General features: G+C 47.8%; 1 protein-coding gene across 1 annotated transcript in view; it reads left to right on the top strand.

The window, feature by feature from the left end:
- The first annotated feature begins 7,065 nt into the window (after window positions 1-7,065).
- The window catches only part of ESAM (endothelial cell adhesion molecule), a 144,736-nt gene continuing 128,310 nt past the window's right edge, over window positions 7,066-23,491 (top strand). The window contains exon 1 of the mRNA XM_063943738.1: window positions 7,066-8,362. Within this exon, the coding sequence (XP_063799808.1) occupies window positions 8,296-8,362 (67 nt within the window). The 5' untranslated portion in view covers window positions 7,066-8,295. The remainder of the gene's footprint in view (window positions 8,363-23,491) is intronic.

Here is a 23,491-nt window from a genome sequence, read left to right as displayed (position 1 = left end):
GTGACTGGATAGGCTGCATAATCAGTGATGTCACTGGCTCCTAGTGACTGGATAGGCTGCGCTCTCAGTGATGTCACTGGTTCCTAGTGACTGGATAAGCTGCACTCTCAGTGATGTCACTGGTTCCTAGTGACTGGATAGGCTACGCTCTCAGTGATGTCACTAGTTCCTAGTGACTGGATAGGCTGCACTCTCAGTGATGTCACTAGTTCCTAGTGACTGGATAGGCTGCACTCTCAGTGATGTCACTAGTGACTGGATAGGCTGCACTCTCAGTGATGTCTGTAATTCCTAGTGACTGGATAGGCTGCATTCTGAGTGATATCATTGGCTCCTAGTGACTAGCTAGGCTGCACACTCAGTGATGTCACTGGTTCCTAGTAAAAGCATTATTTCTCTCATGCATGGGATGACATATTTTTTTTAGAAAGTGTAGTGTTATAATTATATTCCCTTATAATGCCCCTTTAAATCTAGGCTTGTATAAAAAGAAAAAAACCTTTAACCCCTGTGTAGAGATCTTCTAGTAAGATGTTATTTTTAATTTCCTCTAATTATTTTAGTAGAATTTCTGCGATGAGCTGAAGATATAATAATGTGTCCTGTGTACACAATGTGACGTTTTCCATGAACTTCTTTCAAGGAGACGTCCTTACATCTTCCTCAGAGGCAACTTCTGCTTCTGCGGAGAGCCTCAACTTTTCCCTCCCAGGCCCCTCGCTCTGTTCATGCATGGCTGCCCACCCAAATATAATGAGCAAGTATTTAGGCAGAGGAAATTGGGTTATTGTGTTCATGGGTTTTTCTGTGGACCCTGTGTGAAGACTCTCTGCTTTAGACGTTTCGGGAAATGTAATAATAATGGACGTTCCGTATAGAGGATTAATAAATCCCACGTTGTACTGTGTGCTGTCCTACCAAAATATTTGGGAAACATATGAATATGGATTCACAAGTGACTGTATGAAACCCATGTGATCAATGACAGCCAATCGCACGTTGCCTTTTTATTTTCTATCTTGGGATTCAAAACTGAAACTGGGCCATTCTTCTCTTGGAGAGGTTTCAAAGACCCAAGCCCCCAGTTCTGTACTGGCCTTGTGCACCAGTTTTCACAATTGCTCACATCTGTTCTTCGGGCGTCACTGAACGATGGCGGAACATGCAACCCTAGATCCCGCCTCAGTGATGTCACTAATTCCTAGTGATGCAATAGGCAGCAATCTAAAGCATGTAGGCCCAACTCAGAAACTGGTCCGTTTTGCTGCTGCTTCTTTTTTTTAAATTGCTGATGTAATGATCCCCCTCTATAAGCGCATCCTCTCTTTCTCACGGAGCTGGCGCAAACTGCTTTCCTGTACAGAATGCTAGATACAGAGATGCTCTGATTGGGCGTTCCAGATGCGGGCATTTTGCGGACATCGGCTGTGTCTAATGATGCAGAACCCCTCACGCCGGAGGTCCACTTCAGATGCAGAAACTGCACATATAGGGCTGTTGCAAGTTTCCATGGTGCGTCTAAATACGTTCCGAGACGGATTAGCGCCACGGTGGGCGTCTCGCTAGGAAGATCTTTCGGCTTTGGCATAAAGGCGCCTCCAATTTAAGAGAACGGGAACAGGATAAACTGGTATGCACAGCAGGTAGGGTCCATGTTTATCTTGACCTTTAATAGGATTAATTGAGACTGGCCAGTCTCCCCTGCTGTAATGATTTAATCCCCTGATGTATTGTTCTCTGTATTGTATTGCAGTTGAGAACAATAGATTAATGGTTTATGCTAATAAACCATGGTGTGTCTAGGTGCAGCAAACTAGCCAAGATAACTGTGGACCCATCTGTATATCTGTGATTCTTGCCCTGGACAGGATCCTTGTTGCGCTCGATTCTATTGGGGGTCTTGGGGACAAGTACAAGGTATCTGGTGATATTATGCAAACTCCAGAGGTAAATACTCATTTGTTTCCCCATGTATACCACACTTACCTTCTGAGTTACCACCCACACTCACCTGTAGCCCTCCTGCTAGGCCTCATTGTGTTTATGGGGTCCAATAATCGGGACTGTCCTACCAATTATGAGCTATGACATGCGGTAGGGAGAATTGAAGCATATCTGCCTAGATGCTATATAGGCAATGCTGAAAAGCACTGCCCGTGTGTAATGCCACAGAAGTGTCTCTTCCGCAAGGTGTGAGGGAGAAAAGAGATTGCTGTGATTTTGTTAAGCAGCTGAATTACCTCCATAAGCATCCAGCCATAAGGCAGCTGTCAGTAAAACCTTTGACAGGGCAGAGAACCACCGTGACGAGAGATCGGCCTTCCTCACTACCTGTACATATAAAAGCTTGGCTCATTCTTCCAGCCACTGTTCTGTGCTCTGAGTCTCATATTACTCACAACTGTTTGGAGAGTGAAACGCGTCCTGTGTGCCGGAGGAAAGCTCTTGTGTCAACAGTGGACTCGGAACAAATTCAAATCAATTGAGAGAGAAGTAAGAGGACAAGTGTGACAGGTGTCACATTTGTAGCACGCAAAAGAGTTCAAGCGGAGGTGTTGTCTATAGGGAACCAATCAGATTTGAGCTATCATTTTGTAGAATGAACTAGATAAGTGACAGCGAGAATCTGGACAGCTGAAGTTGTCCTCTTTAGAAGGTGTGATTAATCCCCCCTTTGTATTTCAGTAATGAGTTCCTAAAGGCACAAATAAAATAAGAGGAAAAACCTGGAACGCGGTTTGATAATTTGAACATAATGGATTTTTCCAAGTTCTCCTGCAGCTCTTACTAAATGTATTTTTATACTTCTTGCTTCTGTCTGAGTTTCCACTCTAAAAGCATTACATTCTGTGCCCAGGGTTCATAAGCGTCGCCCTTGGAGACGGCATAGCTCTGCTCTGTGCAGTGGTTTCAGTTGTATCCAAAGAAGTTTTATGTAGTATGGTATGCTGGGATGTGTAGTCCCCAGCCCTGTTGTATACAGACACGGTGCTAATGAGTCTCCAACACAGTCCAGAACAACCTGGGGCCTAATTCAGCATGGATTATAGATGTGCGGGGGGGGGGGGGGGGGGGGGGGTATTTAGTTTACCGGCTGTTGGGATCCCAGCGCACAGTATATCGGCGCCGGAATCCTTACACCCGGCATACCGACACCTTTTCTTCCTCTTGGGGGTCCACGACCCCCCTGGAGGGAGAATAGATAGCGTGGCGCATGCCACCGTGCCTGCAAGGGGCTCATTTGCGCTCGCCCAGTTGTCGGTATGCCGGCGGTCGGGTTTCCGGGAGCCCGGCCTCCAGCATACCATACTACACCCGTGAGGGGGGACGCCCAGGACAGGGCAAGTCCGTCCCGCAGGCCAGGTCCTGCCCCACCCCCACCCCGTTAACATGCGATAGAATCACACAGCGGCGATGCTTTCGCATGTTTAGGGTAGCCCTCTGCCATGTGTCGGGTTGCAGCAGCTGCATGTGACGTCACGCAGACGGTCCGGACACGCCTGCATTATCTGGACCGTGTGTCACCCCAACGCTGCTGCGTTGCACCCTAAACGGCGAGTTGACGCCCCCTCCCGCCCTGCGAACGCCTCTGCCTGTCAATCGGGCAGAGGCGTTCGCACAAGTGAGATGACGTTGCATCTCGCTGTGTGCGCACGCACAGTGGGCCGCTGCGCGTTCCGAGCAGCTCTCCATGCTAAATTAGGCCCTTGATGACTCCTGTATATGAATACAAACAGAGGGCAGATCCTTTGTTGTTCCTCCAGTGTGTGGCCTCTGCCCCAATGTTTTACATATAAAGGCAGAAAATAATTGCTGTTCTTCTAGCACTTAATAATCATAGTGGTGGGTGAGAGCAGAGGTGCTAAAGACCCTCACACACTTCTCAGAGGTGACACCGTTACCGTACCTGTCCGTGTCTCACACACAAAGCAAACACCGTTCTCGGTACCACCAAGAAACCTCCTCCCTCTATGACTGTGTGATGTCAGCACACCTGGTGGGGGTCTCAGTGACACCCCTGACCTGCTGGTCCCCCAGACATGAGTCTGACTGTCCCTCTCTTTCGAGTAACCCTCATCAAATTGCAGTAATGAGACATGCTGCCTATTACATACTTAAAATCTAGATGATAGATATTTAGTATGTTTTTTTTTTTTTTTGTCCTTTTCTCTTTGGCAATATCCACGGTATTGCAATTGCATGTAACATGCTGCATTTGTCATACCTAGGTAATGTAGCCATGTCACATGTATCATGCTGTATTTGTCATATCTAATGGTTCTCTTTGGCAATATCCACGGTATGGCAATTGCATGTAACATGCTGCATTTGTCATACCTAGGTAATGTAGCCATAGCATGTGTAACATGCTGTATTTGCCATACTTCGTAATGTAGCCATAACATGTGTAACATGCTGTATTCGTCATACCTAGGTAATATAGCTATATCATGTGTAACATGCTGTATTTGTCATACCTAGGTAATGTTGCCATATCACCTGTAGCATGCCGTATTTGTCATACCTAGGTAATGTAGCCATATCACCTGTAACATGCTGTATTTGTCATACATAGATAATCTAGCCATATGTGTAACATGCTGTATTTGTCATACTAAGATAATGTAGCCATACCATTTGTAACATGCTGTATTTGTCATACTTAGAAAATTTAGCTATATCATATGTAACATGCCATATTTATCATACCTAGGTAATGCAGCCATATCCCCTGTAACATGCTGTATTTGTCATACTTAGATAATGTACCCATATCATGTGTAACATGCTGTATTTGTCATACTTAGATAATGTACCCATATCATGTGTAATATGCTGTATTTGTCATACCTAGCTAATGTAGCCATAAGAAAAAGCAATGAAAAACTTGATAAATGACTGAGCCCTAGGAAAGAAGAGAAGTTATGGCTGAACACGTATTCTGTGAATACATATACCGTATAACGTTGTCATGACTGAACACGTATGATATATACCCAGGCACGGTCAAAGCTTGGAGAGAGAGAGATAAAGTGCCAGCCAATCAGCTCCTAACTGCCATGTTACAGGTTGTGTTTTTAAAAAATGACAGCGAGGAGCTGGTTGGCTGGTACTTTACCTCCAGCCATTGTACGTGTCTCCAAGGCTTAGTACATAGACCCCTGTGTCTAAGGGTTGCAGCTGATCTCCTGAGTCTTATGGGGTGAAGGGAAGGGAGAAGCCGTCTGATTGTGTGAGGACAGGAAGCCCAGGGGAAGGAAGTGGAGGCTGCCCTGAGATAAGGCGTCTCTAAGTGGAGACAGACCAATTCCCTAGGAGGTTCCTGTTGTGTTCTGCGGGACAAAGACGTCCTGCCCAAGAATAAAGTTCTGTTTCCTGTGTTTTTCTCAGCAGGACTTCCATACGCTATGACAGGAATGGGAGGTCTGGGGAATTATTTGTCACATCACTAGATGTTCTATAGGAATGTAAGAAACATGCATATGTGACGCTGATATAAGGGAGCTGCTGGTGCATTTCTAGGCCCCGTTGTTGAACTTGGGTAGGGGCCTGGTGATGTGGTCCAGCACACGTTCCTCTCCAAGCAAACCATGGGCTTTAGGGCAAATGGTAGTAGATGAAAATGGTAGGGGTGGGTACTAAGTGCCTTCCCGGGTGGTACCCCCATGCCCCGCACCTACCAGTAATCACATAATGTGATCCCTGATACCGGAGGCAGACAGTTCTCTAGTAGGCCCAGGCAGCAGACCATGTTTGGGAGAAGCCCAGGTGTGGCAGGTGCACCGGGGACGTCCCTCTGCTTACGTTGTCCGTCTTCTAGGTTGTTTTTTGTAAAGGAACATTTTATCTTTTTACATATAAAGATTTAACAGTGCGTTTAACGACGGGTGGATTGTTTCATGCATTTATTTTTTTTACTAACACTGGATATTGCTAAGACATTCTCCCTTTATGGGAGGGAGGGTAAAGGGCAGCAGTAAGAAAAGGGCTGGGAGTTATAGGGAGTGGTGGCCAGGCTTTTGCCATTGTGACCAGCGATGATGCCTTGTTAACTAACCTTGGGATGAACCATTGCGATGATTCGCGCGGTTGGTCTTGATGCCACACAGCTGTATTTTAACATCGAATGAACAAGCGAATGGAGTACTTTCAGGTGAGCGCAGTACTGAAAATAGTGCTGCCTGGGTCCGATATAAAGGAGATAAACACTAATCTCCAAAAGGTGCAAACAGAAAAGAGATAATAAAGGACCCCTGGCGCACAATATTCATAGATGTTAATTAGTACTTTTTGGTACTAAAGGATAGAACCAACGTGCAAATTTTAAATACACCAAAAGCTCAATATTTTATTAAAACACAATCCCAGACTGGGTATAGTACATAATATACGATAAAAACAAAAGTGCAAGTTGGGGTGAGGTAGATGGGAACCAGGTGCCTTAGTAAAAGTGCTTTGAGTCCTCCTTAAATAGAAAACAGTCTCTCACCATAGTCCATAGCTGCGGTGGGCTAGCTTAAGAAGGTAGCTGGGGTCCTAGGCTGAATGGCCCAGCACCACCGCACTGTGCATATCAGCTTAAAGTCTCCTGTCCCGAGATACACCCCTCACTGTTCCTCGTCCAAATAAAGCGTTTCGGTCCTTTAATGGCCTTTCTCAAAGATCGAATGGCCATCGCTTCCACACCAGTCCATGGCAGCAACCAATGGTAAAACCGCTGACATCTGAGCTATTTACTATCGATGTCCATCCCGAAGGTGTAGTCCCACAACGCTGCGGAGAGTCCCTCATATCAAATCAGTGAGTGCAGGGAGGGTGTAGGGAGGACATGACGATCACCGGTCAGGGTGTAAGGGGGGAGAGGCATGGTAAGAACTAGGTGGTGAGGGCCGCTACAGGTAGTAAGTGTACGCCCAGTGTACCCGGCTACCCAGTCACATAGACACATGACAGTAAAATGATCATAAGACAATGCCTACACTGACCTGTGTCAGAGTAGGTGAAGTCCCAGCCCCAGGGCAGGAGTGTGAGGAGCTCCCAGGCAGGTGTGGTAGGAGCCCCCCCCCCCCCCTCCCAGGCAGGTGTGTAAGGGGCCCCTCAGGCAGGAGTGTGAGGAGCTCCCAGGCAGGTGGAGCCTCCCCCCGGCAGGTGTGTAAGGGGAGCCCCCGGGCAGCTGTGTGAAGAGCTCCTGGGCAGGTGTGTAAGGGGAGCCCCCGGGCAGGTGTGTGAGGAGCTCCCAGGCAGGTGGAGCCCCCCCCCCCCCCCTCCCGGCAGGTGTGTAAGGGGAGCCCCCGGGCAGCTGTGTGAAGAGCTCTTGGGCAGGTGTGTAAGGGGAGCCCCCGGGCAGGTGTGTAAGGGGCCCATCAGGCAGGAGTGTGAGGAGCTCCCAGGCAGGTGTGTAAGGGGAACCCCCGGGCAGGTGTGTAAGGGGAGCTCCCAGGCAGGTGTGTAAGGGGAGCCCCCGGGCAGGTGTGTAAGGGGAACCCCCGGGCAGGTGTGTGAGGAGCTTCCAGGCAGGTCTGTAAGGGGAGCCCCCGGGCAGGTGTGTAAGGGGAGCCCCCGGGCAGGTGTGTAAGGGGAACCCCCGGGCAGGTGTGTGAGGGAGCCCCCGGGCAGGTGTGTGAGGGCCCCTGTGGTGCAGTCTCTGCATGCATGGCATGAAGGGAAAAGTGAATCATCAAAGAAGTAACAATTTGGTAAACTAGTATCACATAGATATCTAACTTCAGCCTCGTTAGATATAGGACAGTATTCTGTGACAGTACTGTATAAAGTGACTGACTGTGTGTGACTCCCTCCCCTCTGTGTCATTGCCCCTGTACACACAGTGACTGCTGGCAGAAAGCTCAGTGCTGCTCATACTCAGTATCACTCTCTGCCCGGCTCATCGTACGCCTGACCCTCCTGCCTCTGTCACTGCACAGTCGCACCTGCCGCTCTCTGATTCTACTGCCTGTCGCTGCACAGTCGCACCTGACGCTCTGGTTCTACTGCCTGTCGCTGCACAGTCGCACCTGACGCTCCTGGCTCTGTCGCTGCACAGTCGCACCTGCCGCTGTCTGACCCTCCTGGCTCTGTCGCTGCACAGTCGCACCTGGAGCTCACCCTCCTGCACACATCGCTGCAGAGAGCGGCTGGCGGCCGGGTGTGACCCGCACTGGAGGGTGGCCTCAGCTGTCACTCCGGCTGCAGGTGTCCCCTTACTCCTCCGCCCACTGCCCCACTTCTGGTGACACCAGAGCAGCCGCGCACAGAGCAACGGGCAGCTGCAGACGCATCTTTCCCGGGCACAGCATGGGGATCACACCGGGGTCCTGGCAGCACTGGCTGGGGGTGCTGTGGACCCTGCACTGGCTACTAGGTAAGTCCCCCCTATGTACAGGTTACATGTGCTGTAAGTCCCCCTATGTACATGTTACATGTGCTGTAAGTCCCCCTACTGTACAGGTTACATGTGCTGTAAGTCCCTCCCCTTCTATGTACAGGTTACATGTGCTGTATGTCCCCCCCTTCTATGTACAGGTTACATGTGCTGTAAGTCCCCCCTTCTATGTACAGGTTACATGTGCTGTAAGTCACCCCCCTTCTATGTACAGGTTACATGTGCTGTAAGTCCCCCCCTCTATGTACAGGTTACATGTGCTGTAAGTCCCCCCCCCCCTTCAATGTACAGGTTACATGTGCTGTAAGTCCCCCCTTCAATGTACAGGTTACATGTGCCATAAGTCCCCCCTTCTATGTACAGGTTACATGTGCCGTAAGTCCCCCCTTCTATGTACAGGTTACATGTGCAGTAAGTCCCCCCCCTTCTATGTACAGGTTACATGTGCCATAAGTCCCCCCTTCTATGTACAGGTTACATGTGCCGTAATTCTCCCCCTTCTATGTACAGGTTACATGTGCCGTAAGTCCCCCCCCCCCCCCTTCTATGTACAGGTTACATGGGTTGTAAGTCTCCCCCCCCCCCCCATGTACAGGTTACATAGACTCATATTTACTGAAATACTTTATAGACTGTGATTCTGTGTTACATTGATGATATTATACAGGAGGAGTTGATGTTACTGGTTGATGAGATATTAGTACATAGTATATAATAGTTAGTATATATTGTACGGTGATGATATAAGACATATCAGTAATGGGGTATATACTGTGTGATTGCTGTACAGGAGGAGTTGATGTTACTGGTTGATGAGATATTAGTACATAGTATATAATAGTATATATTGTACAGTGATGATATAAGATGTATCAGTAATGTAGTATATACTGTGTGATTGCTGGTACAGGATGATGACGGGGGAAACACGAGGGGTGTCTTTCCGGGGGGCCATGGTTTCTGATCTGTTAGTAGACACCAGTTATTAAGTATGTCCTTGAATAATCCCTGCTGGTTCCAGCATATTAATAAATAATTCCATGATCTATGGTCAGATTTCATAGTAAGTGTGAGTGTAGACGTGTGTGACATATACTGGTACTCCTGTGTATACAGACATTGCCATCTGTGTATAGTATCATTGCCATGCTGTGTATTATACAGTGACAGTGCAGCACACTGTATATAGTAACATTGCCATGCTGTGTATTATATAGTGACAGTGTAGAACACTGTATATAGTAACATTGTCATGCTGTGTATTATATAGTGACAGCGCAGCACACTGTATATAGTAACATTGCCGTGCTGTGTGTTATATAGTGACAGTGCAGCACACTGTATATAGTAACATTGCCGTGCTGTGCGTTATATATTGACAGTGCAGCACACTGTATATAGTAACATTGCCATGCTGTGTGTTATATAGTGACAGTGTAGCACACTGTATATAGTAACATTGCCATGCTGTGTATTATATAGTGACAGTGCAGAACACTGTATATAGTAACATTGTCATGCTGTGTATTATATAGTGACAGTGCAGCACACTGTATATAGTAACATTGTCATGCTGTGTATTATATAGTGACAGTGCAGCACACTGTATATAGTAACATTGCCATGCTGTGTATTATATAGTGACAGTGCAGAACACTGTATATAGTAACATTGCCATGCTGTGCATTATATAGTGACAGTGCAGCACACTGTATATAGTAACATTGCCATGCTGTGTATTATATAGTGACAGTGCCGCACACTGTATATAGTATATAGTGACAGTGCAGCACACTGTATATAGTAACATTGCCGTGCTGTGTATTATATAGTGACAGTGCCGCACACTGTATATAGTAACATTGCCATGCTGTGTATTATATAGTGACAGTGCAGCACACTGTATATAGTAACATTGCCATGCTGTGCATTATATAGTGACAGTGCCGCACACTGTATATAGTAACATTGCCATGCTGTGTGTTATATAGAGATTTTGCATTGCTGTGGCGGTGCGACCTATGTATAAGGAAGAGATGCGGTTACAATACCGCTAGCCGGGATCCCGGATGCCACAATACCGACGCCGGAATCCCGATTAGCGCTGAAATACTGCCGCCGGAATCTGGTCGCCACAGGCTTTTCTCTCTCTATGGGTCTCCACGACACCCACAGAGGGAGAATATAACCTGTGGCCAGCACAGCGAGTCCGCAAGGGGCTTTCTAACGCTCACCCCACTGCTGCCATACTGGTTGCCGGGATCCAGCTGTTGGTATACTGATGCCCGGGATCTTGCCCGCCGGTTTCTCATACTGATCCCAGGATATTGCAGTGCTGTGAAGGTGTGACCTATGTATAAGGATATTGCAGTGCTCTGGGTAGGTATGAACTGCATATAAAGATATTGCGGTGCTATAGAGGTATGCAGTGCTGTGAAGGTGTGACCTGTGTATAAGGATATTACAGTGCTATTGAGGTATGCAGTGCTGTGATGGTGTGACCTGCATATAAAGATATTGCAGTGCTATAGAAGTATGCAGTGCTGTGGTGGTGTGACCTGTGTATAAGGATATTGCAGTGCTCTAGAGGTATGCAGTGGTGTGACCTGTGTATAAGGATATTGCAGTGCTATTGAGGTATGCAGTGCTGTGGTGGTGTGACCTGCATATAAAGATATCGCGGTGCTATAGAGGTATGCAGTGCTGTGGTGGTATGACCTGTGTATAAGGATATAGCAGTGCTGTTGAGGTATGCAGTGCTGTGGTGGTGTGACCTGCATATAAAGATATTGCAGTGCTATAGAGGTATGCAGTGCTGTGGTGGTATGACCTGTGTATAAGGCTATTGCAGTGCTATAGAGGTATGCAGTGCTGTGATGGTGTGACCTGCATATAAAGATATTGCGGTGCTATAGAGGTATGCAGTGCTGTGGAGGTGTGACCTGTGTATAAGGCTATTGCAGTGCTATAGAGGTATGCAGTGCTGTGATGGTGTGACCTGCATATAAAGATATTGCAGTGCTATAGAGGTATGCAGTGCTGTGGTGGTATGACCTGTGTATAAGGATATTGCAGTGCTATAGAGGTATGCAGTGCTGTGATGGTGTGACCTGCATATAAAGATATTGCAGTGCTATAGAGGTATGCAGTGCTGTGGAGGTGTGACCTGCATATAAAGATATTGCAGTGCTATTGAGCTATGCAGTGCTGTGGTGGCGTGACCTGTGTATAAGGATATTGCAGGGCTATAGAGGTATGCTGTGCTGTGGTGACGTGACCTGTGTATAAGGGTATTGCAGTGCTGTGTCAGTGTGACCTGTGTATAAGGATATCACAGTGCAGTTTAGGTATATAGAGACATCTCTGCAAGTCTACCCTAGTGGGGGGCATTGGAGGACATAGGGGGTAATTCCGAGTTGATCGATCATTTACACTGACATACGGGGGGACGCCCAGCACAGGGCTAGTGAATTGAATTCGGATTCACATAATTTGTGTGGATTAGAATTCCTGGAGAACGGAACCGCACATCTCTAAGGGGTGTAGCCGCTTCCTGTGGTGGTGCCCCCATACACCTGGGACCACCCGGTGTGCCTGCGTCCCGGGGGGTCACAGGTACAACATGATGTAAGTGTAACTGCGCAGGGTGTCACTTTGCAGCAAGACGCAGTGTTACGTTGCGCAGAGACCCTTCCACACAACTCTCCATCAGACGAACGTGTTGTGTGTTGTGTATGAGCCAACTCGTGTTTTATGATTTGTTGCCGGATAAGACTAGAATGAAAAAATGGGATTAGAGCACAAAGTATATTTCCAGCCGCAGAGATTACGCTGTGCGGGGATCTTAGAATAGCGCGCTCAGGATTTGGGGAGGGGGAGAAAGCGCTCTCGGGGGCTAGCTAGGTTTATGCTAACCATTATTATGTCTATTTTTAATTTGACCCACGAGCTCTCAGCATAATTAGGTCAGACCACAGTTTCTATGTTAAAAGAGGATGCTTTCTTCATTATGGCCGTAATATAGCAGACGGGTATTCCAGCCACGGCAAGTCAGACGCAGCGCGGCCGGATCTGTCCGTGAAATAGAACGTCTTGGGGCATGAGCTGGGCGGTGACATGTGATCGCACGGAAACACTGTGGTGTTGTGTGTATCAAAAGCTCTGTGAGATTCTGAGTCCTGCGTAGGGGTAAGGGAGGCGCGTGCGCGTGGGGAAGGGAGGCGCGCGTGGGGAAAAAGAGGCGGTGAAGGGATCAATGTGTGTAGGGAAAGGTAGCATGCGGGGAAGGGAAGCCTGTCTGCCGGATTTTGCGGCTGGTGCAAATGCCGATACTAACAATAGTTGCGGCGGACAGCATAAAATGATTGGGTGGCGCAGGGTTTTGATTGCACACGCACGATTTCCCCGGATTATTTGCAAGGAAACTCGCTTTAGCGTAAGGTAGTGAGTCAGGCTACAGCGGATGTTAGCTCAGTGGCCTTATTGATACACTGGGTGGTCTTCAGTTTGCCAGCTGTTGGGATCCGGGCACACAGTATGCCGGCGCCGGAATCCCGTCAGCCGGCATACCGACACTTTATCTCCGTCTTGGGGGTCCACGACCCCCCTGGAGGGAAAATAAAATAGCATGGCGAGCGCAGTGAGCCCGCAAGCGGCTCATTTGCGCTCGCCACGCTGTCGGTATGCTGGTCGCTGGGAGCCCGGCCGCTGGCATACAATACTACACCCGATGCACTTTGTGCCACCGGACGTCGGTCGCCAGTCATTCTCTACAGATACATATTTGGGAAGGACCCCCCCCCCCCTTCCCCCCCCCACCCCCTTCTCTCCTCTAAAGGGGGGTACTCATGGAGCGATCGCTGCTTAAAATCTAAGCAATCTGACTAGATTGCTTAGATTTTAAGTCTGATCGCTCCGTGTGTTCCCCCACAGCGATAGCGCTGCGCAGGCCCGCGCATCGCTATCGCTGGTGCTAGATCAGCCTGCCGTCATATTGCTTAGATTTTAAGCAGCGATCGCTCCGTGAGTACCCCCCTACAGGGACGGAGCCCGTCGCTGCGATGTGCTGTAAGGGCTGCCGGGGCTTCTGTACATGCGCTGACCCACTGACCACACGTGCTGCACATGTACAATGATAAATGGGCTTCTCTCTCTCTCTCTCTCTCTCTCTCTCTCTCTCTCTCTCTCTCATTATCTTTATCTCCCTGGCATCCATCCATCTTTCTCTTTCTTTTTTTCTTTCTTTCTTTCTTTCTTTCTTTCTTTCTTTCTTTCTTTCTCTTTCTTTCTTTCTTTCTTTCTTTCTTTCTTTCTTTCTTTCTTTCTCCTCTCTCTCCCTCTCTTCCTTTTTCTTCCTCTTCCTTTCCCCCTCTCTCTCACCCCTATTTCTTTCCCACTTTCCCTTTCTCCCTGTCTCTGCCCCTCTTTCTCTCTCTCCCCCTCTTTCTCTCTCTCCCTCTTTCTCTCCCTTATCCCCATCTCTCTTTCCCTCTCTATACCCCCCCTCTCTCTCTCTCTCTCTCTCTCTCTCTCTCTCTCTCTCTCTCTCTCTCTCTCTCTCTCTCTTTGTAGCTCAGTTTCTTTCTCATTACACTCCTCCATCATTTCTGCCAGAAGTATTTTCTGGCGCTTTAAATCCGTTAATAATAAATCCGGTGACATTATTAATGTCTAGTTGGGACATAAATTATGTTAATGAGTTTTATTGTTGGGACACATGACTTTATATCAAGTATTTCACACTTTAATCATCCATTAATGGCTCAGTTGTATGTAAATGTCATCAGAGAGGTGAACTCGCTGCACCCAGTGACAGCACGCACACATTACTCTGTTACTCTATTACCCTCTGCATGCACACATTACTCTGTGTTACTCTATTACCCTCTGCACGCACACGTTACTGTGTGTTACTCTATTACCCTCTGCTCCCAGTGACAGCACGTACACATTACTCTGTGTTACTCTATTACCCTCTGCACCCAGTGACAGCACGTACACATTACTCTGTGTTACTCTATTACCCTCTGCACGCACACGTTACTGTGTGTTACTCTATTACCCTCTGCTCCCAGTGACAGCACGCACACATTACTCTGTGTTACTCTATTACCCTCTGCACCCAGTGACAGCACGTACACATTACTCTGTGTTACTCTATTACCCTCTGCACGCACACGTTACTGTGTGTTACTCTATTACCCTCTGCTCCCAGTGACAGCACGCACACATTACTCTGTGTTACTCTATTACCCTCTGCACCCAGTGACAGCACGTACACATTACTCTGTGTTACTCTATTACCCTCTGCTCCCAGTGACAGCACGCACACATTACTCTGTGTTACTCTATTATTCTCTTCTCCCAGTGACAGCACGCACACATTACTCTGTGTTACTCTATTATTCTCTGCTCCCAGTGACAGCACGCACACATTGCTCTGTGTTACTCTATTACCCTCTGCACCCAGTGACAGCATGCACACATTACTCTGTGTTACTCTATTATTCTCTGCTCCCAGTGACAGCACGCACACATTACTCTGTGTTACTCTATTATTCTCTTCTCCCAGTGACAGCACGCACACATTACTCTGTGTTACTCTATTATTCTCTGCTCCCAGTGACAGCACGCACACATTACTCTGTGTTACTCTATTATTCTCTGCACCCAGTGACAGCATGCACACATTACTCTGTGTTACTCTATTATTCTCTGCTCCCAGTGACAGCACGCACACATTACTCTGTGTTACTCTATTATTCTCTGCTCCCAGTGACAGCACGCACACATTACTCTGTGTTACTCTATTATTCTCTGCACCCAGTGACAGCACGCACACATTACTCTGTGTTACTCTATTATTCTCTGCTCCCAGTGACAGCACGCACACATTACTCTGTGTTACTCTATTACTCGCTGCTCCCAGTTACAGCACACACACATTACTCTGTGTTACTCTATTATTCTCTGCTCCCAGTGACAGCACGCACACATTGCTCTGTGTTACTCTATTATTCTCTGCTCCCAGTGACAGCACGCACACATTACTCTGTGTTACTCTATTATTCTCTGCACCCAGTGACAGCACGCACACATTACTCTGTGTTACTCTATTATTCTCTGCTCCCAGTGACAGCACGCACACATTACTCTGTGTTACTCTATTACCCGCTGCTCCCAGTTACAGCACACACACATTACTCTGTGTTACTCTATTATTCTCTGCTCCCAGTGACAGCACGCACACATTGCTCTGTGTTACTCTATTACCCTCTGCACCCAGTGACAGCACGCACACATTACTCTGTGTTACTCTATTATTTTCTGCTCCCAGTGACAGCACGCACACATTGCTCTGTGTTACTCTATTACCCTCTGCACCCAGTGACAGCACGCACACATTACTCTGTGTTACTCTATTACCCTCTGCACCCAGTGACAGCACGCACACATTACTCTGTGTTACTCTATTACCCGCTGCTCCCAGTTACAGCACGCACACATTACTCTGTGTTACTCTATTACACGCTGCTCCCAGTGACAGCATGCACACATTACTCTGTTACTCTATTACCCTCTGCACGCACACGTTACTCTGTGTTACTCTATTACCCTCTGCACGCACACATTACTCTGTGTTACTCTTATTACACGCTGCTCCCAGTGACAGCACGCACACATTACTCTGTGTTACTCTATTACCCACTGCTCCCAGTGACAGCACGCACACATTACTCTGTGTTACTCTATTACCCGCTGCTCCCAGTTACAGCACGCACACATTACTCTGTGTTACTCTATTACACGCTGCTCCCAGTGACAGCACGCACACATTACTCTGTGTTACTCTATTACCCTCTGCACGCACACGTTACTCTGTGTTACTCTATTACCCTCTGCACGCACACATTACTCTGTGTTACTCTATTACCCTCTGCACCCAGTGACAGCACGCACACATTACTCTGTGTTACTCTATTACCCTATGCACCCAGTGACAGCACACACACATTACTCTGTGTTACTCTATTACCATCTGCACCCAGTGACAGCACACACACATTACTCTGTTACTCTATTACCCTCTGCACCCAGTGACAGCACACACATTACTCTGTGTTACTCTATTACCCTCTGCACCCAGTGACAGCACGCACACATTACTCTGTGTTACTCTATTACCCTCTGCTCCCAGTGACAGCACACACACGTTACTCTGTGTTACTCTATTACCCGCTGCTCCCAGTTACAGCACACACACATTACTCTGTGTTACTCTATTACCCTCTGCACGCACACGTTACTCTGTGTTACTCTATTACCCTCTGCACGCACACATTACTCTGTGTTACTCTATTACCCTCTGCTCCCAGTGACAGCATGCACACATTGCTCTGTGTTACTCTATTACCATCTGCACCCAGTGACAGCACACACACATTACTCTGTTACTCTATTACCCTCTGCACCCAGTGACAGCACACACATTACTCTGTGTTACTCTATTACCCTCTGCACCCAGTGACAGCACGCACACATTACTCTGTGTTACTCTATTACCCTCTGCTCCCAGTGACAGCACACACACGTTACTCTGTGTTACTCTATTACCCGCTGCTCCCAGTTACAGCACACACACATTACTCTGTGTTACTCTATTACCCTCTGCACGCACACGTTACTCTGTGTTACTCTATTACCCTCTGCACGCACACATTACTCTGTGTTACTCTATTACCCTCTGCTCCCAGTGACAGCATGCACACATTGCTCTGTGTTACTCTATTACCCTCTGCACCCAGTGACAGCACGCACACATTACTCTGTGTTACTCTATTATTCTCTGCACCCAGTGACAGCACGCACACATTACTCTGTGTTACTCTATTATTCTCTGCTCCCAGTGACAGCACGCACACATTACTCTGTGTTACTCTATTACTCGCTGCTCCCAGTTACAGCACACACACATTACTCTGTGTTACTCTATTATTCTCTGCTCCCAGTGACAGCACGCACACATTGCTCTGTGTTACTCTATTATTCTCTGCTCCCAGTGACAGCACGCACACATTACTCTGTGTTACTCTATTACCCTATGCACCCAGTGACAGCACACACACATTACTCTGTGTTACTCTATTACCATCTGCACCCAGTGACAGCACACACACATTACTCTGTTACTCTATTACCCTCTGCACCCAGTGACAGCACACACATTACTCTGTGTTACTCTATTACCCTCTGCACCCAGTGACAGCACGCACACATTACTCTGTGTTACTCTATTACCCTCTGCTCCCAGTGACAGCACACACACGTTACTCTGTGTTACTCTATTACCCGCTGCTCCCAGTTACAGCACACACACATTACTCTGTGTTACTCTATTACCCTCTGCACGCACACGTTACTCTGTGTTACTCTATTACCCTCTGCACGCACACATTACTCTGTGTTACTCTATTACCCTCTGCTCCCAGTGACAGCATGCACACATTGCTCTGTGTTACTCTATTACCATCTGCACCCAGTGACAGCACACACACATTACTCTGTTACTCTATTACCCTCTGCACCCAGTGACAGCACACACATTACTCTGTGTTACTCTATTACCCTCTGCACCCAGTGACAGCACGCACACATTACTCTGTGTTACTCTATTACCCTCTGCTCCCAGTGACAGCACACACACGTTACTCTGTGTTACTCTATTACCCGCTGCTCCCAGTTACAGCACACACACATTACTCTGTGTTACTCTATTACCCTCTGCACGCACACGTTACTCTGTGTTACTCTATTACCCTCTGCACGCACACATTACTCTGTGTTACTCTATTACCCTCTGCTCCCAGTGACAGCATGCACACATTGCTCTGTGTTACTCTATTACCCTCTGCACCCAGTGACAGCACGCACACATTACTCTGTGTTACTCTATTATTCTCTGCACCCAGTGACAGCACGCACACATTACTCTGTGTTACTCTATTATTCTCTGCTCCCAGTGACAGCACGCACACATTACTCTGTGTTACTCTATTACTCGCTGCTCCCAGTTACAGCACACACACATTACTCTGTGTTACTCTATTATTCTCTGCTCCCAGTGACAGCACGCACACATTGCTCTGTGTTACTCTATTATTCTCTGCTCCCAGTGACAGCACGCACACATTACTCTGTGTTACTCTATTATTCTCTGCACCCAGTGACAGCACGCACACATTACTCTGTGTTACTCTATTATTCTCTGCTCCCAGTGACAGCACGCACACATTACTCTGTGTTACTCTATTACCCGCTGCTCCCAGTTACAGCACACACACATTACTCTGTGTTACTCTATTATTCTCTGCTCCCAGTGACAGCACGCACACATTGCTCTGTGTTACTCTATTACCCTCTGCACCCAGTGACAGCACGCACACATTACTCTGTGTTACTCTATTATTCTCTGCTCCCAGTGACAGCACGCACACATTACTCTGTGTTACTCGATTATTCTCTGCTCCCAGTGACAGCACGCACACATTGCTCTGTGTTACTCTATTACCCTCTGCACCCAGTGACAGCACGCACACATTACTCTGTGTTACTCTATTATTTTCTGCTCCCAGTGACAGCACGCACACATTGCTCTGTGTTACTCTATTACCCGCTGCTCCCAGTTACAGCACGCACACATTACTCTGTGTTACTCTATTACACGCTGCTCCCAGTGACAGCATGCACACATTACTCTGTTACTCTATTACCCTCTGCACGCACACGTTACTCTGTGTTACTCTATTACCCTCTGCACGCACACATTACTCTGTGTTACTCTTATTACACGCTGCTCCCAGTGACAGCACGCACACATTACTCTGTGTTACTCTATTACCCACTGCTCCCAGTGACAGCACGCACACATTACTCTGTGTTACTCTATTACCCGCTGCTCCCAGTTACAGCACGCACACATTACTCTGTGTTACTCTATTACCCTCTGCACGCACACGTTACTCTGTGTTACTCTATTACCCTCTGCACGCACACATTACTCTGTGTTACTCTATTACCCTCTGCACCCAGTGACAGCACGCACACATTACTCTGTGTTACTCTATTACCCTATGCACCCAGTGACAGCACACACACATTACTCTGTGTTACTCTATTACCATCTGCACCCAGTGACAGCACACACACATTACTCTGTTACTCTATTACCCTCTGCACCCAGTGACAGCACACACATTACTCTGTGTTACTCTATTACCCTCTGCACCCAGTGACAGCACGCACACATTACTCTGTGTTACTCTATTACCCTCTGCTCCCAGTGACAGCACACACACGTTACTCTGTGTTACTCTATTACCCGCTGCTCCCAGTTACAGCACACACACATTACTCTGTGTTACTCTATTACCCTCTGCACGCACACGTTACTCTGTGTTACTCTATTACCCTCTGCACGCACACATTACTCTGTGTTACTCTATTACCCTCTGCTCCCAGTGACAGCATGCACACATTGCTCTGTGTTACTCTATTACCCTCTGCACGCACACATTATTCTGTGTTACTCTATTACCCTCTGCACGCACACATTACTCTGTGTTACTCTATTACCCTCTGCACGCACACATTACTCTGTGTTACTCTATTACCCTCTGCACGCACACATTACTCTGTGTTACTCTATTACCCGCTGCTCCCAGTGACAGCACACACACATTACTCTGTGTTACTCTATTACCCGCTGCTTCCAGTTACAGCACACACACATTACTGTTACTCTATTACCCTCTGTACCCAGTGACAGCACGCACACATTACTTTGTGTTACTCTATTACCCGCTGCTCCCAGTGACAGCACGCACACATTACTCTGTGTTACTCTATTACCCGCTGCTTCCAGTTAGTGCATGCACACATTACTCTGTGTTACTCTATTACACTCTGCACCCAGTGACAGCATGCACACATTACTCTGTGTTACTCTATTACCCGCTGCTCCAAGTTCCAGCACGCACACATTACTCTGTGTTACTCTATTACCCTCTGCTCCCAGTTACAGCACACACACATTACTCTGTGTTACTCTGTAACCTGCTGCTTCCAGTTTCAGCATGCACACATTACTTTGTGTTACTCTATTACCCCCTGCTCCCAGTGACAGCATACACACGTTACTGTTACTCTATTACCCTCTGCTCCCAGTGACAGCACGCACACATTACTCTGTTTTACTGTATTGCTCGCTGACTGTATTCCCCGCTGCTCCCAGTGACAGCACACACACATTACTCCGAGTTACTATATTACCCGCTGCTCCCAGTGACAGCACGCACACATTACTCCGAGTTACTCTATTACCCGCTGCTCCCAGTGACAGCACACACACATTACTCCGAGTTACTCTATTACCCGCTGCTCCCAGTGACAGCACACACACATTACTCCGAGTTACTATATTACCCGCTGCTCCCAGTGACAGCACGCACACATTACTCCGAGTTACTCTATTACCCGCTGCTCCCAGTGACAGCACGTACACATTACTCTGAGTTACTCTAATACCCTCTGCTCCCAGTGACAGCACATACACATTACTCTAAATTACTCTATTAACCTCTGCTCCCAGTGACAGCACATACACATTACTCTGAGTTACTCTATTACCCTCTACTCCCAGTGACAGCACATATACATTACTCTGAGTTACTCTATTACCTGCTGCTACTAGTGACAGCACGCACATATTACTGTAAGTTAGGGTCATTCCACATCAAATCAACACAATTTCTGAAAAAGTTCTACATTACGTTCTCTAATTTCAATTAAATTTTGTATACTAAATGCTGCCATCGATGGAAAGAAATCCCCCAAATCTCAGGCAGATAAGTACATTGGTTTTGAAGTCATATGCCTTTAAAGCTGCAAATTTTACAAAAAATTTGCTATTAGCACTTTTTTAAATTACACGTGCAGCTCACCTGATTGAGTTAGAGAGTTGGGCAGGGTCTCATTTTAAACCTATTTTTATGTACTTTCATATGCTATATAACACAGCAGTATGTATAAAATAAGAAAAAATATAATAGTGTAAAAGTTTAAAAATCTAAATTTTGATTTTGAAAATGTTTTTATTTTCCATCACACGGATCTCTGTTCACTTACACAAACTGCAAAGTTCTGCACACAGAGCGTGTGCAGATACACATACACATTTATGTGTATATCCGACCTAATCTGAGTCATACGAATCTGTCTTTCTGAGAAATAGGGCGTTTTGGGGCGGCAACGCTGTGATCGGATGGATCCGCCCTGTGTTGTGGGGTGTTTGAAAAGCTCTGTGTGATCCTGAGTTGTGTGCATGGGGCTGGATCTCTCACACCTAGCACGGGGCTGGTGCGAGTAATGGTGAGTTGCGATGGCCGGTGTTATATCACTTGGCGGCGCCGCTTTACATTTCCGTGCGCACAAACCCCCACATAAGCCCTACAGCTTCTCCCAATAGCATAAGGCAGTAATCAGGCTTCCACGGCTGCCCACACCTACACAGAATCAGACCCAGAGTGTGCTAGAGGGAGGAGGGCCCTGCCCGTAAGAGCTTACTAAAGGGTAAGGGTGGACAGATGGAGGGCAAACTAAAGTGGAGGGGTAGAGGAGAATGATTAATGACTGGCAATGTAAAGATGAGGGTATTTACTTGGTGTTTCTAGCTATGGGGTATGCGGTGTGACCTCTCAGATCTTGAGTACCGTTGTCCACTAACCAATTGGAATATCCTGGGCTAGAAGTACTTCTGCTCACTAGTCTACACTGATAGCTTAGTCTAATGGTGCTTATGTTCACTAGTCTGCACTGATAGCGTAGGCTGGGAGTACTTATGTTCATTAGTCTACACCAGGGGTGGCCACCCAGCGGCTCTCGAGCCGCATGCGGCTCTTTTATCCGCCGCATGCGGCTCAGCCGGGTCCTGGCCACCGCTGCCCTGGCCCCCCCATCCCCCGTGCTCACTGTGCTGCTGCTGTCACTCTGTGAGAGAAGGAGAGCACAGCGTGCGCCTCTCCTGCCCCTCACTCTCCGGCAGCGGTCCGTGAGCCAATCAGAGCTCGCGGACCGGCAGCTAAGGCTGCCGGACCACGAGCTTTGATTGGCTCACGGACCGGCGCCTAATTGAAGAGACACAGCCGCCAGAGAGTGAGGGGCAGGAGACGTGCACGCTGTGCTCTCCTCCCCTCACAGACAGCAGCAGCGCGGTGAGCAGGAAAGGGGGGGGGGGGGGCATTTATATCTGGCACTGGGGGCATTGCTGCCACTGTGGGGACATGTATACCTGGCACTGGGGAGACATGTATATCTGGCACTGTGGGGTCACTGGCATTGTGGGCATAGCTGGCACATATATATCTGGCACTAGGAGCATAGCTGGCACTGTGGGGGCATATATATCTGGCACTGGGGGCATATCTGGCACGGGGGCAGAGCTGTCACTGGGGGAAAATGTATATCTGGCACTGGGGTAGAGCTGGCACTGTGTGGGGACATGTATATCTGGCACTGGGAGCAGAGCTGGCACTGTGTGGGGACATGTATATCTGGCACTGGGGGCAGAGCTGGCACTGTGTGGGGACATGTATATCTGGCACTGGGGGCAGAGCTGGCACTGTGTGGGGACATGTATATCTGGCACTGGGGGCAGAGCTGGCACTGTGTGGGGACATGTATATCTGGCATTGGGGGCAGAGCTGGCACTGTGTGGGGACATGTATATCTGGCATTGGGGGCAGAGCTGGCACTGTGTGGGGACATGTATATCTGGCATTGGGGGCAGAGCTGGCACTGTGTGGGGACATGTATATCTGGAATTGGGGGCATAGCTGGCACTTTGGGGACATATCTGGCACTGGGGGGAAATGTATATCTGGCACTGTGGGGACATATGTTTCTGGCAGTGTGGAGGCACCCATTTTTTTACAATTATATGTATGTGGCACTGTACTGGGACATTATGTATTTGGCACTGTACAACATGACTAAAAACGGAGTTATGACACAAGGTCATACTCCTACAAATGTCATAACGAAAGGTGTGCGCAC

Source organism: Pseudophryne corroboree, chromosome 10, assembly GCF_028390025.1.
Source record: "Pseudophryne corroboree isolate aPseCor3 chromosome 10, aPseCor3.hap2, whole genome shotgun sequence".
Taxonomy (NCBI): domain Eukaryota; kingdom Metazoa; phylum Chordata; class Amphibia; order Anura; family Myobatrachidae; genus Pseudophryne; species Pseudophryne corroboree.
The sequence above is the reverse complement of the archived record's forward strand: the minus strand, read 5'-3'. Positions and strand labels throughout refer to the sequence as shown.